Source organism: Leptodactylus fuscus, chromosome 6 (assembly GCF_031893055.1).
Source record: "Leptodactylus fuscus isolate aLepFus1 chromosome 6, aLepFus1.hap2, whole genome shotgun sequence".
Lineage (NCBI taxonomy): Eukaryota > Metazoa > Chordata > Amphibia > Anura > Leptodactylidae > Leptodactylus > Leptodactylus fuscus.
In genome coordinates this window covers 50,681,834-50,697,392 of record NC_134270.1, presented here as the reverse complement: position 1 = coordinate 50,697,392, position 15,559 = coordinate 50,681,834, and the positions used below count along the sequence as shown (strand labels likewise).

Here is a 15,559-nt window from a genome sequence, read left to right as displayed (position 1 = left end):
ACAAAATTTGAGAAATCTTAAAGTGGTTGTTCCACCCGCTGCAGTCCACCTTGCTACAAAGGGAATATGTCAGCTACTCCCATTCCCCTTAAGAAGCACTTACATGGAGTCAGCTACCAGCACTATCTGGTCCTGGCGACCTTCGCTGTTCTTCCTCATTGTGATCTGGAATTGAAACTGCCCGGTTGGACTTCGGATACCGCTGGTCGCAGTCTTTGTGGACCCAGGTGATTGGTTGTCTTCATTGTCAATCACATCAACTACATACTGATCGGTCTTCACATAGTCCGTCACCATGTAGCTGTCCTCACTGCGGAGTACACATGAGGAATACAATATATAAGACTTCACTAGAACAGTTCTGACACTTTACATAGAAGAGTTGCCCTTCTTTGATGTCATTTATGAAATTCGTTATTTTGGTTGCCAAGCACAACAAGGAAGCTTCATGAATCCAAAGATATATGATGGCTCAAGACGTACAAGATGGTATCCAAGTCTCATACAGAACATATATTTTACCAGAAAATAAGGGAGCAGATTCCTCCCATCATTTATTTTCTTTACCCTTACCTTTTCTTTTTAGTCAGTATGAGAACATCATTGAACAGGAAGAGATAGCAGAAGGTTTTCCCAAAGCCTTTCCGAAATATTCCAGTCTCTTCCGCCACTACGAGTTCTCCTCTCTTCAGAAGCCAGCGGGACGCAGATATCAGAGGGAAGGGCTATGGCACAGAGAGGAGGTGATCAACTGTATAAAATTCTGTATTACAGACGTATCAACTCACCCAGCTTTCCCAGGAGTCTCACAGTTTTCAGGCCCCTTCAGCCGGTCACCCAGTGAGTATTCATGTTCACTCAGCCGCCAGCTCATTAGTATTCACAACACTAGGGTGACGTCACAATGCAGTGAATACTGATGAGAAGGTTTCTGAGGGACCCACACAGGTATTATTGGGGTTTAAAACCCCAATATCACACCTATAGCTGGCATATGGGCAGCCACTCTACTACTTGAGCCACTCTAATATTCTCAGTGCAAAAGAAAAAAAAAGAAAAGTTTTCTTGTATGTATGTTTTTAAGTTTTAGTAATTTTAGTCTTATTAATTCTAAGTAATTTTTTTTTTTTTTTTTTTTTTTTTTAGAATTAAAGCTAACTTACAAAAAAACCAAATACACTTTATTAAATAACAGTCATAAAAAATAGGAAGTAGCATAGATATGTTTAGTATTTGTATTACCATTACACATAATTAGCACAATATTTAACGTAATTACTAATAATACAGCACTATTATGCTACAAGCACAGGAGCTGTGCCGGCAGAATGACTTCTATGTCGCGGCTAAAACAGCCGGAATAGTGATCATGGTATCTGGGTGGTTAGGGGCTGGAATCCTATATATAAATTTACCATATAATTTCAGACTTCCAGGACATTATCCTTACCTTGATTTTCCCAAATTCCAGTTGTGTTTGTAAGGTATACATCTGCTCCGTCCTCTCCATCTTTCGGGCACCCTCATTGCACTGTTTGACCAACTACAAAAAAAAAATTAAAACAAATAAATAAATAAATAAAGAAGATTATTTCTCTTTTATCAAGTATCATCAACAAACAGACACAGGATTCTAGGGGAACATTACCTACCAGAGATAGCCACATGGGGATTAGTCCTAATGTCCACATTAAGGGTTCATTCACTCAAATGAACATGGTTACATTTATAAAACCTAGCAGGGAACAATAGAGCCCAAGTGACACTAAGGATGGGCCAATGGCCTCATACTAGAGATAGGACACTCTCATATCTGCAACAGCGCAGAATCAGTCTAAGCTCAATCATGAGGTTTTTTGGCCAACGCAGTCACAGAGAAAACAATGAATACCCAGCGAACCCCATCATAATCCAATGGGGTCCCTTGGGATCAGCTGTTGCCCGTTATTAGCCAGGTCTTCCAACCACAGAACACAAGAATGGATTAAACCAGAGTTTCTCAACCCTTTCAAGTGAAGTACCCACTAGTGAAAACAAAGTTCCAACCAGGTATCCCCCAAGTAGTGATCGGTTTCAAGTGTAAATAGAATAAGATTTCCTTTGGAGCCTCCAACAGCAATTATGTCAGATTTCATGGAAAGAATATCACAGCATGCAGCACTATTCTTCCCATCAAAGTTATGGATGCGGCCATGTAACCATGGCAGATTCTAGGGGGAATGTGGAAGAAGGTGGTGATGATGAGGACATGGGACCCATCACATGATGTCCTGAAATGAGAGTGTGTGTGAGGGAGATAATACTAGGTGCGCAGTGTTAGGATGCTGAAACCTTGTGGGTGGAAATAACGAGGTGTAGAGTGGAGACTAATGAATCCAGATCCCCAGGGTCCCCCTAACAACAGTGTGACCTCCATCAGTACTGATGCACTGATTATACATCTAAACTATTTGGTCATTGTTCTTCTCAGAACTGTGACTGTGCTGCCTACCCCTGGTAGAGAATTGCTCGATTGAACACACGTGATCTGGCCCTATAAAAGGTTTGTAAAAAAAAAATAAAAAAATTGAAAAACAGAATCAGCAGCACACTTATCCAATAGCACCCATTGGTTATTATAATCTCATACAATCCCTTTGTAGAATCAGTCTGTCAATGACTGAACAATGACACCAGTCCACTTCTAAATACAGATACAATACACTAGATTCAACTTAAAGGGGTTGCCCAAGATATTGGTGTTTTAGGTATTAAATGACCTATCAACAGGATAGATTATAAATATCTGATTGGTGGAGGTCTGGCACGCAGGACCCTCACCGATCAGATGATTTGGCTGATGGAAGTTGTATAAAGTGTATAGTCTGAAGCAGCTTTGCTGAAATTCAAGTGAATAGGAGCACAGCTGCAGTTCCCAAGCACAAGTACTATAGTGTACAGCCAGTGGTGTAACTAATGTCTTGTGGGCCCTGGTGCAATCTTTTGTCCGGGGCCCCCTACCTCATTCCTACAGTGAATTCTTGATAGTGATGGTTACGGGTGTTAAGGAGTTTAATCCACCTTAGTGTGGTTAGTGTAATCTGTGGGTCTCCTTGGTTTATGAGCCAGATGGAAGCTGCAATCTCAATACTGATGCCAGTGCTTATGGCTAAGGCTCCTGGGCCCCGGCACGACTGCACCCTCTGCACCCCCTCAAGTTACGCCCTCCGGTATGGGTCTTCAGCAGTGGTGTCCAGAAGCAGCTCTGCCCCTATTCACTTGAGTAGAAACAGGGCTGCTTCTGACTGTATATCCTATATACAGATTCCAGAGGACAGGAGTCAACAGGTTATACTTGATCAGAGCCACCATACTATATGCTTGAACAAACCTTTAGATACAGAACGACTTACCTTACTGATGGCTTTTAATGCTCTAGTACAAGCTTCATACTCAGGAGTATAGGAATCTGTTTTTTGACAAATAGTCTAGAAAAAAACAAATTAAAAATAAAAACTACAGTTGTCAATAATGTGCCTACAATAGATCAGAATAGCCCACTGCAAGATATGAGATTTAGATGTTCAAACTAAAGGCTGTATACTGTAGATATGCATCAAAAGGGGCTAACAATAGATTTTCTATTAGATGCAGTACTCACATCCATCAGTAGGGGGAGCCGAGTAACTCTCTGCATGGGAAGAATCAGGAAGGAGAACATTGGGAGACCTCCACATTCTGGTTTTATCTCAATCTGTTTCAGTGTTTCTTTGAAGGTGGCATTTGTGGTTCTGAAAGGAGTAATGGAGAGTGTAACGGCTTGTGCTATGAAATATACCTGTATGCAAGTCCTCTATGGACATGTATAATATGTACAAAGCAGGTGCTTACCAAGGAAAGACGGGCCCCGTAGCAAGTATTTGACTGGGGCCCCCACACTAGGATGCTACCTAATGGATTACTTTATGTCACTTATTTATCCCCAACCCTGTCCATGGCATCGCCACTTAGGTCTACAGGGGTCACCACATATCGCGTCCTGACAATAACGGATATAATATGTGGCCCACTATAGGCCTAGTGGTGGCGACCATGGACAGGAGCGGGGATAAAGAAATGAAAATTGGCTACACTACAGCTACTATGGCAGCGGTTACACCCCTGGCTCAACATGAAGCCTTTACGTTGTTTTAAAATTTGTCCGTTACCATTTTATCCAGCAGATGGCAGCAATTTCCATTGCACAAATACAAAAAGTGTCATCATGGAAAGCCAGGAACAACACAACCATAGCTATGACATCTGGCTACTGCTGGTATAAGGGAACTTGCACAACTAAACCTATTCCTATAACGTGCACAACTAAACCTATAGCCTCAGTTCCACCAACTCATCTCTAAGCTAGACTACACGCCACAGATTCTGGCACAGTTGGGATTTATTCTCTAGCTGCGATGTTCCTGAGGAATCAGTACTGATACTTTCAGCATCTAATACTCTCAGACCTCTACTATCAGGTTGACAGTCTCCAGGTGTCTGTGCCAATCCAGGAACACCCACCTGTCAGCTGAGAGAATAAATTAGCATATTGACTATATTCAGTGCTGAAAGGAGCAGTACTGATTGTTCAGGAGTGGAGGGGGCTAGAGAAAAATTCCACCGTGCTGGAATCAATGAAGTGGAGCCTATACAAAGAGATGGAAAGATGAAAGGTCCTCTTTAAAGCCTTGGTCGACCAATTTAACACTCCCTAGGTTCACATAGTGGTACGCACACCTCCTTTATTCTGCTTTATAGGCAGGATTAGAGGGGACTCCATGATAAATCCACCCACATCTATAGTAATAGTAACACTATTCTGTGTCTACAGCGCGGAACGCCAATACATTGTTCAGAAATCTAGGAGAGCTGGGTGACAAGCCAAGATGGAGTTGTCACCCAGAAAGATAAAGATGAGATACTTCTATATGGACATTGTAATGTCTTGTACGGGGCCAGTAGGGCTCTATTATTAAAGTATTCCTGGACTCACAGCAGCCTCTGCAGAGTCCGCTGCTGATAGACTTCATTGGAGCAGTAGATGACATATGGATGGAAATGGTTCAGGGCATGGTTCTCCACAATGTCACTGATGTCGTGGATGTAGGGATTATCCTTGTGCCGTTTCTCCAAATCTTCAAAAAACCTGAGAGGGAAGAAAAAAAATTAAAGAAAAAAAAAAAAAGGGACATTCTTTAAATTTTGAAATACATACTGTGACTTTGCTCAGCTCACTGTGATATCATGAAGTCAGAAGCATAACCTGGCCCCAGGCCCCAATGCAAAATGTGCGCCTTTTAGAATAGTGGCATATTTTATGTGGCAGAGGGACCTTTGGGGTTCTCTCAGGGTCCAGGGCCTGGTAATGACTGATACCGCAACACCCCCGCATGAAGTGCAAGGTGCTCTTCGCTGTAGCAATGCAGCTATGTCGCAAAATGAAAGGTACCGTGACAAATTCAGCTCTGCTATATCTGCAGAATATTGTTAGTAGTAAACAATAATGTGCATGTTCTGCAATTCTGTCAATGGAGCGATAAGGCCATAAAAGGATGAAAGTGGTTTGATAGAGATATATATATATATATATATATCTATCTATTACCGAAGCCCTGTCCATAGACCTAATTCTTGAGAGGAAGAGCAACAGCCGCTTACAGCTGTCAGACCCAACCGAGGAATAAGACAGCGGCAATCTAGGCATTAGAGGAAGATACACACTATGGCTAGGACATACTATTCTGCCATCACACCTCCATGTATTTTACCTATATTACCTATAATATGATTATAATTGTTAACTAGCGCCAACGTATTCCATAGCACTTGACAAAACATAAGGTACACATACAGACAAAATGAAATGCCTTGAGGGCCCTGCTCGCAAGAGCTTACAATCTATGACAGACAGCCTTTACGGTTATAATGAGTGCTGTCAAGTGGCTTACTCAGCTCTGCTATATCTGAAAAATATGACCAGAGAGAGTGCAAGTAGCAAATCCCTTGTGATATACTCACCCCATAGAACATAACCACCTATAAGCATCTACTGTATACATCTGTACAAACCAGGATCAGAGAATGCAATATCTGACTGGGGACAACTTTAGCTCTGCTACATTTATAAAACAGAAAGGACAGAAGGCTTCTAGCAGAATACTCCTGGCTATACAAGATCTTTCCTAGTTACACTGTATGATTTATCAGTCAGTGTACAGTAATACACAGAGGAAATGTTTTGACCCCCTCAATGAGACATCAGTCTTATTATGAGCAGCTATATATAAAATACGGGCTCCTCTCCCCCCAGCTGGGTTTGCACAACTTCCTGTTATCAGTCTAATGCTTTCATTGTGTGACTGGGTTTCGGCAGCGCTTGTGACCTCTCGCAGGGGCTGAGATTTACTGGGCCAGGGCCACTATTGGAATGAAACCGCTTCCTCTCTGGATCCCATTAGAAGTGGTGACCAGGAGACAGTTCCCGGAGAGGATTCCGTCATTTCACACATGTGGGAAAAATATCCTGCTTAAATAAGACTGCATGTCATAGTCAGAGATCAGACGTCTCGACATGTGGAGGACTGGCTGCAGTTAGTAGCGATGGAGGGGAGGCGCACTGCACGTCTGATAACCCTGATAGCAAATGGATATTTATGCTTATGAAGGGTTAAATAAGTAAAGGAGTCTGTCAGCAGAAAAAATTGGTACTAGACTGTCAGTACCTTGTAGGGCTGCTTCTACACTTTCCAAAGATGCCTTTCTTATTCTGCATTGCAGCTTTCGTTTTGTGAAAATCAGGGTTATATTCTTATATAAACTAGCTGACAAGGACTTTAGGGTGTTCCTTCTCCTACTTGGACTTCACATTCTGCTCTAGATAATCGCCTTGCTTTTTCACCAATTGCTTCAGTAACATGAAGCTGCAATAAGGAACAAGAAAGGCATCTTTGGAAAGTATAGAAGTGACCCTACAAAGTACCATCATTAGTTTGATACAGAGTTTCCTGGTGACAGACTCTGTATAAATTCTATCCTGATTCTTCTCTATAAAGTACAATTTTTACCCAAGGGTTGGACTAGTTCTTTCAGATTACCATAAGTATCATCAGTGTTCCCTGGCCACAAATGGCTATCTGAAGACTACTGCCATTTGGCCAAGTGCATGCCACTTGGGTTTTCTGTCTAATGGATTTATTCTTTACCTGTTAGATGTACATATGTAGAGGGCTGGCTCCCTGAATCAGTTTCTTTGGGGGGACCTAATATTAGCCTATTTGGCGCTGTAATGGCTGCATAGCTATTGTAAATCCTGGCTCTTTGCTTTATTCAGTGTAGGACTATCATGAACAAGTCTAAAACCTACGTAAGAAAGTGGGTGTCCTTCTTATGTAGAGGTCATAGTTCCATGTTGGAATAGATTTCAACATTTACTGGTGTTACCACTGGATCACGACTTTTTAATCAAGAAAGTGGCGCAGATTGTAAGTGCTAGAGCTAGATCATAGATGGACCAGCCCAGGAATGGTGGGAATTGTAGAATTTCTTTAAATCTCTGGGGGTTTGGGAGTAGACGTTCATGACAACCTTTGAGACACTCAGAACAGGTATGAATGTCTCATGGATTTGTGTCATTCTACATCATTTAAGGAATTTATTTTCAGATCTGGTGAGGTGTCATAACCAGGGAACAAATCTCAGTCAGGGGACAATACCTTTATCACACTCCTCTCCTAGGAACTGCTCCAATATTTACTGCTTTTGCTGTGTACTTCTCTCTTAAGATATTCATATATATCCTATATATGAATATCTTAGGAGAGTAGTATATATATATATATATATATATATATATATATATATATATATATATATATATATATGTATATGTGTGTGTGTGTGTGTGTGTGTTACTTCAGATATGGTGTATACTATGCCTGATGCAGACCTATGGAGGAAGAGAAAAGAAACCAAGTAGGGCCGCGCTAACAGGAGTTTGACATAATGTCCGTATAAATGTCCTTGTAAAGTTTTGCTGTCAACACACTCGTTGTATGTCTTTTCTTAAACACACCTGAGTGTCACAATACCGTATTTGTATGGCAGCGTCTTCGGTGGCATGGCTCAAGGCCAACAATATATTATATATATATATATATATATATATATATATATATATATATATATATAGGAAGACTGGGACTTAATCCCAGACTGAAGAACCAATTTTGCGCTCCGTACGGTAAACACAATGTTGATGCGTAGATAGGATTAAATGGATTTATTTAAAGATAATGCGTTTCGGGGTATCTCGATATCTTACAAGTACCACCCCTTCATCAGATCTTATTCTTTCTGCTTTCACGTGTCTGTATGCTGAATGTGGCAAGCCGTGTTGCTGTATAAACCTCGGGAGAAGCCCGCGAACGTATATTGATGCAGACCTAAGTGGTATTGAAAGTCTGCTATTTGTCATCATTTGCCTTTACAAAAAAGACACTCATTATATATATATATATATATATATATATATTTATTTGGTAACAACTGTTCAAAAACTTGCAAAAAAAAAAAAAAAAAAAAAAAAATCAAATAGACCATCCATTTACCTTTTACTGACTTCAAGGATATCTGCAATGTTGGAGAAGAGATGATGGTGGTCGGTGCCATTAATGGTCTGCTTCAACTCATCAGACTTTTTGAAGAGTCGGAAGAGGATGTCGAGACTGTGCTGATAAGAATACTCCGAGGTGATGATCTCAAATATGGCCTGCAAGGAGAACACACAGAACTGTAGATATAGGGCAAACCCCACACCCCGACTCTAAGCACGAGGCTTTGTCTTTTACATCCATGACTCAAATTTAAAAAGGACCTTAGTAAAATAAGAAAAAATAAATATATTTCAGAGGAATTCAATAATGGAGAAACAATGAGGAATAGATGGAAAACTAATGGAATACCAATTTTTTGCTCTCATGAGAACCACTTACTTATTCACTCTCAATCTGAGCATTTATATTTCTTGGCAAGTATTGTAGGTAGAGATGGCTTGTCTGGTTGAGCATAAAGTTTATGGCCAATTGCACGGTCTATGGTGGTGTTCATCTAGACTCTAGGGGCTCTCAAACTATAGCAAAAGTACAACTTCTAGAAGGGGTAGATTTGCAACCATTGGATAAATCACAAGACCACTGGTCTCCAGAGACTGTAAGACCCTGAATAGATATATAGAACAATCTGATCAGCTTTCTTTGTCCAATTCAGTAGCACAAATGAAAATGCTGCAGAATTAATATTGGACCACAGCACAATATCTGTTGCAGATTTCTCCCACAACTTGCCGAAAAGATTTTATAAAAGTTCATACACATTGCTGACATTGAATTGCACAGAGAATTTTTCCACCCACAAATATGGAGAGAAATTCTGTAACATATTCATACTTAGGCCAACATTTAACGTCAAGATCTTATCGTCACTAAAGTCTATTGCTTAGGAGTATCAGAACCGCACATTACATCCCTTTATAAAGTCTTTATTATAATGAGGTATAAAGCCAGATCTGCAATATCATTGTCAAGAGGGGAAATTCATTATAGAGAGGTTCTATTCTATGAGCACTGTAAGTGTCCGAGTAGATCTACATTACATGTCATGTCAATAGCAAATTGTTTTACCTCTTGTCTCTTGCGTTCCTCTGCTGAGATTTTATCTAGAATTCCAGCTTCTTGTACCTGCAAGAAATCAGGAGATGCATTGTTTGATGCTGTATTGGCATAGGTCCTGATAGGGGACCAAAAATAATGATAGTCCCTACTTTATCAGCATAATAAGTTGCAGAAGGTCAAAATTTGGGAAAAATGTAAAGATTATTTCACAAACCAGTTGGCAATTAGGGTTTAAGACTATACTGATAACCTATCCTCCCGATCACTGTTCGATTAGGTTGTGTGCCCAGGTTACAGTCCATGTTTACCAGACAAAGCAATGTACATTAGGTAGTGGTTGTATCTGGTACTGCAGATCAGTCCCATTGGCTTGAAGACAATGGAGCTGCCATACCAGCCACATATGGTGATGGGTCTAGTAAACATCAGCTAGTTGGTGCATGTGCAAGGAGTTGGATCCTCAAAACCATCAATATTATAGTCGCAGAAAACCACTCTGAGCATATACAATGAGCTTTAAAATTCTCTGCATGCGGTCAATGAATGGAATCATCCATGAGAAGACAGTGTCACCTACTGGAGGTCTTCAAACAAGATATTTAAGATGCCAAGAAGACTTTAGTGTAAAAAGAGCAACATTCTTTATGCGAGCCAGCCAGAAGCTGAAGCATGGAAGAAAGCTATCAAGTAGGACGCACACTTGCGATGTGACAATACATGAAGTATAACAGGCTGCCTATAATGCTTAGTGAGGCGGGTAACATAAAATACAGGATTAGAAGATCACACTGACCCATTTGTCTACCTACAGATTACAAGACTTGTTTTATGATCTTATGTCTGTCACTTAGCTCAGGAAGATGACACATTGGACATAATAGGGCCATTATAATAAGCTCATAAAACAATATGTACACGGGCTAGTTATTCAGACACTAAAGAGTTTATAGGAAACACTTTCCGGATTTTTTTTATTTTTTTTATTTGACATTTATAGAAAAATGAATGTGCTTCCAGAGAGAAATGGTAAAATGTGGGAAACCGGGCCTCCTGCATAATAAACGATTTATTGCAAAGAGTCCGTGCACATTACCAAGAGCAGCAAAAGTTCTGCAAATGGTGCTAGGATAGTGCAGTGCCACATCATGTCCGCCTGGCCCAGCAAAACCTTATCTGGAGAACACCGGCAACTCATTTTATTCACCATCTTATCATGGAGCCTCCAGAGAAAGCAAAGGGGAACAGACAGGACATGAATTAGCATTTTCTAGCGTGGAGACGATCAACAAGCAGAGGTGAATTTGTTATTCTAGCTTAAAGGGGTTTTCTGGACAAAAAAAATAATTTTTCAAAAAAGGTCTGTTAGTGCCAGTAATAGGTTAATAAGAGCACACAAATAACTTCAGCAGTGTTTTGAGTGATTTCTGGGTTTCTCCTGTTCTGTCTTCTGACTCACCCCTTTCTCACTCCCTCCCTTTCCTTTCTCACTTATACCCCCTCCCAGTTTCCCTAGCTAGCCCGCCCACTGCTTTTTTTTTTTAATAAGGAAGTGAAGGTCTGATAATGGTAATCAGAGTGCTACAGGGCCTGCTGGAGATCGTGGGGGCCCTGCAGCACCATGATAGCCAGTTCCTCAATCACTATGCATACTGTTGATGGAATGGGGAATTATGTCAGCCCCTTTCCCTATTATATAGTGGGGTCACCTCAGATCCCAGAGTATAATAATCAGAAGCTCAGGGGAGTTGATTAAATATTACAAATACTGATACTCACATCTCCTGGGATTATGACGATTCTCATCATCTTCTTTGGGGCTCTTCCAGGCTGTGAATGAGGTCCCAGACGTCACTGCTGTGGCCTTTTATTGCTCCCCAGCAGTCACACCAGCACACCCCATATGACCAATCACAGGCCCCAGCAGTTACATCGGAGGGGCCGGACTTCAGTCGCATACAGAAGAAGACCAAAGAGGATGCAGGAGACGGCCGGAAGGAGAAAGGATGCCCAGGAGAGGAGAGTTGAGTATAAATGTTTGTTATTTTCTATCGCCTCCCCTGGGCCTCCAATTATTGTATCCTGGGGTCTGTGGCAACCCCATTGTATAATAATAGCACAAACTAATTGTTAACAATTAAAGAAGTATGACTGCTCGCTTGTTATACATTTTATAGAGGTGAGTTTTAAGCAGGGCCACTTTATCCATAGAGCCAATGGTGCACTTGGCCCCCCTTTGGGCAGCGGGACAGTCCTGCATTTTCTGTCCCACTGTCCAGGACAGAGGGTGTGGGCTGCCCCAACTTATCGGCATCCAGAGGACATGATACTGTGGCCGCAACCTGAGGGGGACATGACACTGTGGTGGCAACCTGAGGCGCACATAACAGCGTGAGAACAACGTTGGGGTGGAGTGATACGAATCTGTGGAGGCAACCTGGAGTGTGACATGAAATTGAGGGAGCAACCTGGAAGGGGACATTATGGGGCCACTAGGGAAGCATTAGTCACTATGGGCATTATATTATGTGGGGGCCATCGAGGGGGCACAGGAATTTTTGCAGGTCAGGAATTTCTAGGTGGTGGTGGGAGAAACTTATGAAACCCTTGCACAGGACACACCAGTATGTTAAAGCAGGCCCTGGATTTAGGTAGTGCAGTGATGCACATTGTATGGCGGTGAGCAGCATGGCATTGTTATAATCTGTATCCACACTATGTCAGTACAACTGACATAGCGCTGTGTGCCTTAGACATCCCAGTCCGTACACACACAGTCCTATGGGGTGAGGGCGGATACCACTGTATAGCATCCATCCATGCCTACCTTGGGAGCTTTCTTGACATATGGGCTTAATAGAAGAGAAAAAAACCCCAAAATGAGCGTGAAAAGAACCTTTCAGGTTAGAATTTTAGCCTATATGTATCCCAATCACTAGATGACTACTTGGCTAAACCAAATTTATCATGATTAATACACCAATTTGAGAAATGTTTGCACAGTGTGCACAGTTCTAGCCCTCTCCAACGTGCACACATCCGACAACACCTGCACGGTGTCCATATCTTACTTTGGATGCTTACAATCCCACAACAAGCTGTCACATGTGATCCGCACGCTTAGACATTCCACACAACAAAGCTAAGAGAAGGGTTTAATATTTCCCTTTCAACTTGTCAGCAGAGATCTTATCCAGCCAAATAAAACATCAGAAACGAGCCACATATTTCTCTTCAGTAGAAGATAACAGGAAATGATGATCCTCTAGTAAGAAGTCTGCAGACGACCACAAATGACAAAAGGTAGCCATAGATAATAGAGTTATACTGTCCAAACTGGCTGAAAGGCGTGTATGGGGTTGTCCCGCTTCTATCACCAATGCCAGACGTCTAATGTTTAGTTTAGCTGACATATTGTTCCAAACTTTTGCAGTGCCTAGGCCCAAAACAGTACAGGGTTGTCAACTCCAGAAAATAAATAAAAAATAAAATAAAAAAAAATTTGGACAATTTAAAAAACAAACAAACTTATGCAACTGTTTAATAATCTGAGGTGAAGGAGGTTCTCTCATTTTACTTACTAGTAATCCCCATTAAGGATGGGGTCTCACATAGCGGCAAGCACAAGAGGCTGTAAACCTCACCCAAATGTGCTGACCAGTGTTCTTACAACATGGGCCCTTCTGAGACCTAGGGGGCAATTAGTGATAACTAAGGATGATGGAGGGAGATGTAGAAAACTGAGTGTACCTCCATTACTTTACTGGGACATGATAATGGCCGCATGTGAGATCACTATAATTTTTTTCTTCATATGCTGTGTCACTGTGTACACAGTGATTTTTTTTGTGTGCATTATTCCTGTCCTGTGATATCAGTACGTGTGAATTACTCGTACTGTGTTTAAAGGAGACAACCAAACTCGCCCATCCCCAGCCCTCCAGTGTCACCCGCTGCTGGAACTGTCCAGCTGTGCATAGTGGCTTGTTCCGGTGGAAGTCCTCATTGACGTGACCACTGAGGCCAATGTCCCATGTCTTCTCCTGTGACCGATAAGGCCAGTCAGTCATGTGCGACGAAAACTTCTGCCAGAATTAGCTCCTGAGCAGAAGTGGACAGATGAGTATAGCGTTTGTTTAAAAGATGGTCAAGGTAGAGTAGGGCCCCATTACAAGTTTTGATATGAGGATCTATGGTTAATGGTTATCCTCCTGCGTCACACTGCTCACCAAAGGTTGACTTTGGTCACTGTTGTTGGTCAGAGTTTTTGACTGTTTATTACACCACTTTAAAAAAAAACAAACAAAAAAAAACAAAAAAAAAACCCTCTGTACTATGCCGTTCCCCTGTTATTCCTCCTATGAAGAAACTTGGCAGCTGACCATTTCCATTTTCAAAGGAAAGTTTCCCTACACAACTTAAGACTATCAACTCTGTTACTGGTAACACCCAGTTGTCAGCTTATTCATAAATTTCCAGTAAAAATAATGGTGCGGTGCAGAGCAAAGAAAACAGGTTCTACAATAGTTATATTATGGGCAATGAATAATTATTTACTAACAAAGACATGACGGGGGAGGGGACAGACCTCCTTAGTTTTGTTCAAACAAAACGGCGTTATTGGGAATGTACATTTCTAGGAAAGCTTGTTCCTGGTAACTGCTGTGTAGAAAGCCCTTTAGTCTTCTACGGCCAGATGTGCTCTCTAGGACTCCTTTATTTAACTATAATTGGTCTAGGAAGGGATCTGAAAACTAAACTATCCAAAGTAGACAATTCCTTTAAGTTTAATGTAGAGTCACTTTAACAGTTTGTTCTTAGGGAATGCACGGTCAGCTACTCCCCATGTTATGACTGGGCTTCTAATGGGAGCGATTGCACAATAACAGTGAAGAGCTGCAGGAAATTCCAGGGCCAAGACAACTCCTCTTAAGTCTGAGGAAACTTTACATATAATGCGACTACAAATCTACAATCCAGGACAGTTGCCTATACCTTCTATCACAGAGTATATTATTTCCAGAAAATACTATGTAGCAATCCAGACAAGGTGGCTGATGGTACTTCACACGAGTTAAGGTTCCTTCTCATATTTTCTTGCTATAGTATTAACACCCCAATTTCTAGACACATTTAGGAAATGACTTACCTGTGGAAGTTGGCTCCAGATGAGCTGAGCAGGTCGATAATTCTTAACCACAATGCCGTCATCAGGACGGGGTTCAGCCTGGACCGGACTATCATCCAGCAGGTCATCATCGGACTCCTGGTTGTTGGAGCTGAGCCCCCTTTCTCTGTATTCCTGATATAACCTGGGGTCTGGAGAGAAAAGACGATTGAGGAATATGGAAAGACTCTCTGTAAACTCTTTGATATTTTCACAATTCTCTTCCACGGTCTTGTTGAAGGACGACAGAAATCTAACAGTCACACTTTCTCTTCTTGCCCAAGATGACCCAGAAACAGAAAGCCTCCGGAGAACGCCCAGCACCACATTCTCCTCTGCTGTGCTTTGTTCCATGGCTTGATCTGACATACTACCCCAAAACTGCTCATGTTTTTCAGATGCCAAAGTAAAATTGTAGCTGAGTGTTGAATTTAACATCTCAAACTCAAGAGACTGACACAGCTATACAAATGAATATGTACTTGGAACCTTTAAAAGATTCTGTGTACAAGGATCTGCTTCATTGTTTCCAGTCCCAAAATATATAAACAGTAGAAATAAATTTCTCCTCTTTAAAATTTAAAGGGGTTGTCCACGATTAGGTTATTATGCCTGCTTTCTTTCAAGAGAAGTGCCACACTCCTCCACACTTATCTGCTATACCAGACAAAGGTATAACACTGGAAGCAAGCAGCCATGTTTTTGTGGG

At 41.4% G+C, this 15,559-nt stretch overlaps 1 protein-coding gene across 1 annotated transcript in view; it reads right to left on the bottom strand.

The window, feature by feature from the left end:
• The window catches only part of ARHGEF16 (Rho guanine nucleotide exchange factor 16), a 45,515-nt gene that overhangs the window by 3,884 nt on the left and 26,072 nt on the right, over positions 1 to 15,559 (bottom strand). Inside the window, exons 4-12 of the mRNA XM_075279936.1 lie at positions 14,833 to 15,002; positions 9,696 to 9,752; positions 8,625 to 8,785; positions 5,012 to 5,164; positions 3,641 to 3,770; positions 3,393 to 3,467; positions 1,451 to 1,543; positions 574 to 725; positions 104 to 310 (exon numbers count right to left, since the gene is read on the bottom strand). Of these exons, the coding sequence (XP_075136037.1) occupies positions 104 to 310; positions 574 to 725; positions 1,451 to 1,543; positions 3,393 to 3,467; positions 3,641 to 3,770; positions 5,012 to 5,164; positions 8,625 to 8,785; positions 9,696 to 9,752; positions 14,833 to 15,002 (1,198 nt within the window). The remainder of the gene's footprint in view (positions 1 to 103; positions 311 to 573; positions 726 to 1,450; positions 1,544 to 3,392; positions 3,468 to 3,640; positions 3,771 to 5,011; positions 5,165 to 8,624; positions 8,786 to 9,695; positions 9,753 to 14,832; positions 15,003 to 15,559) is intronic.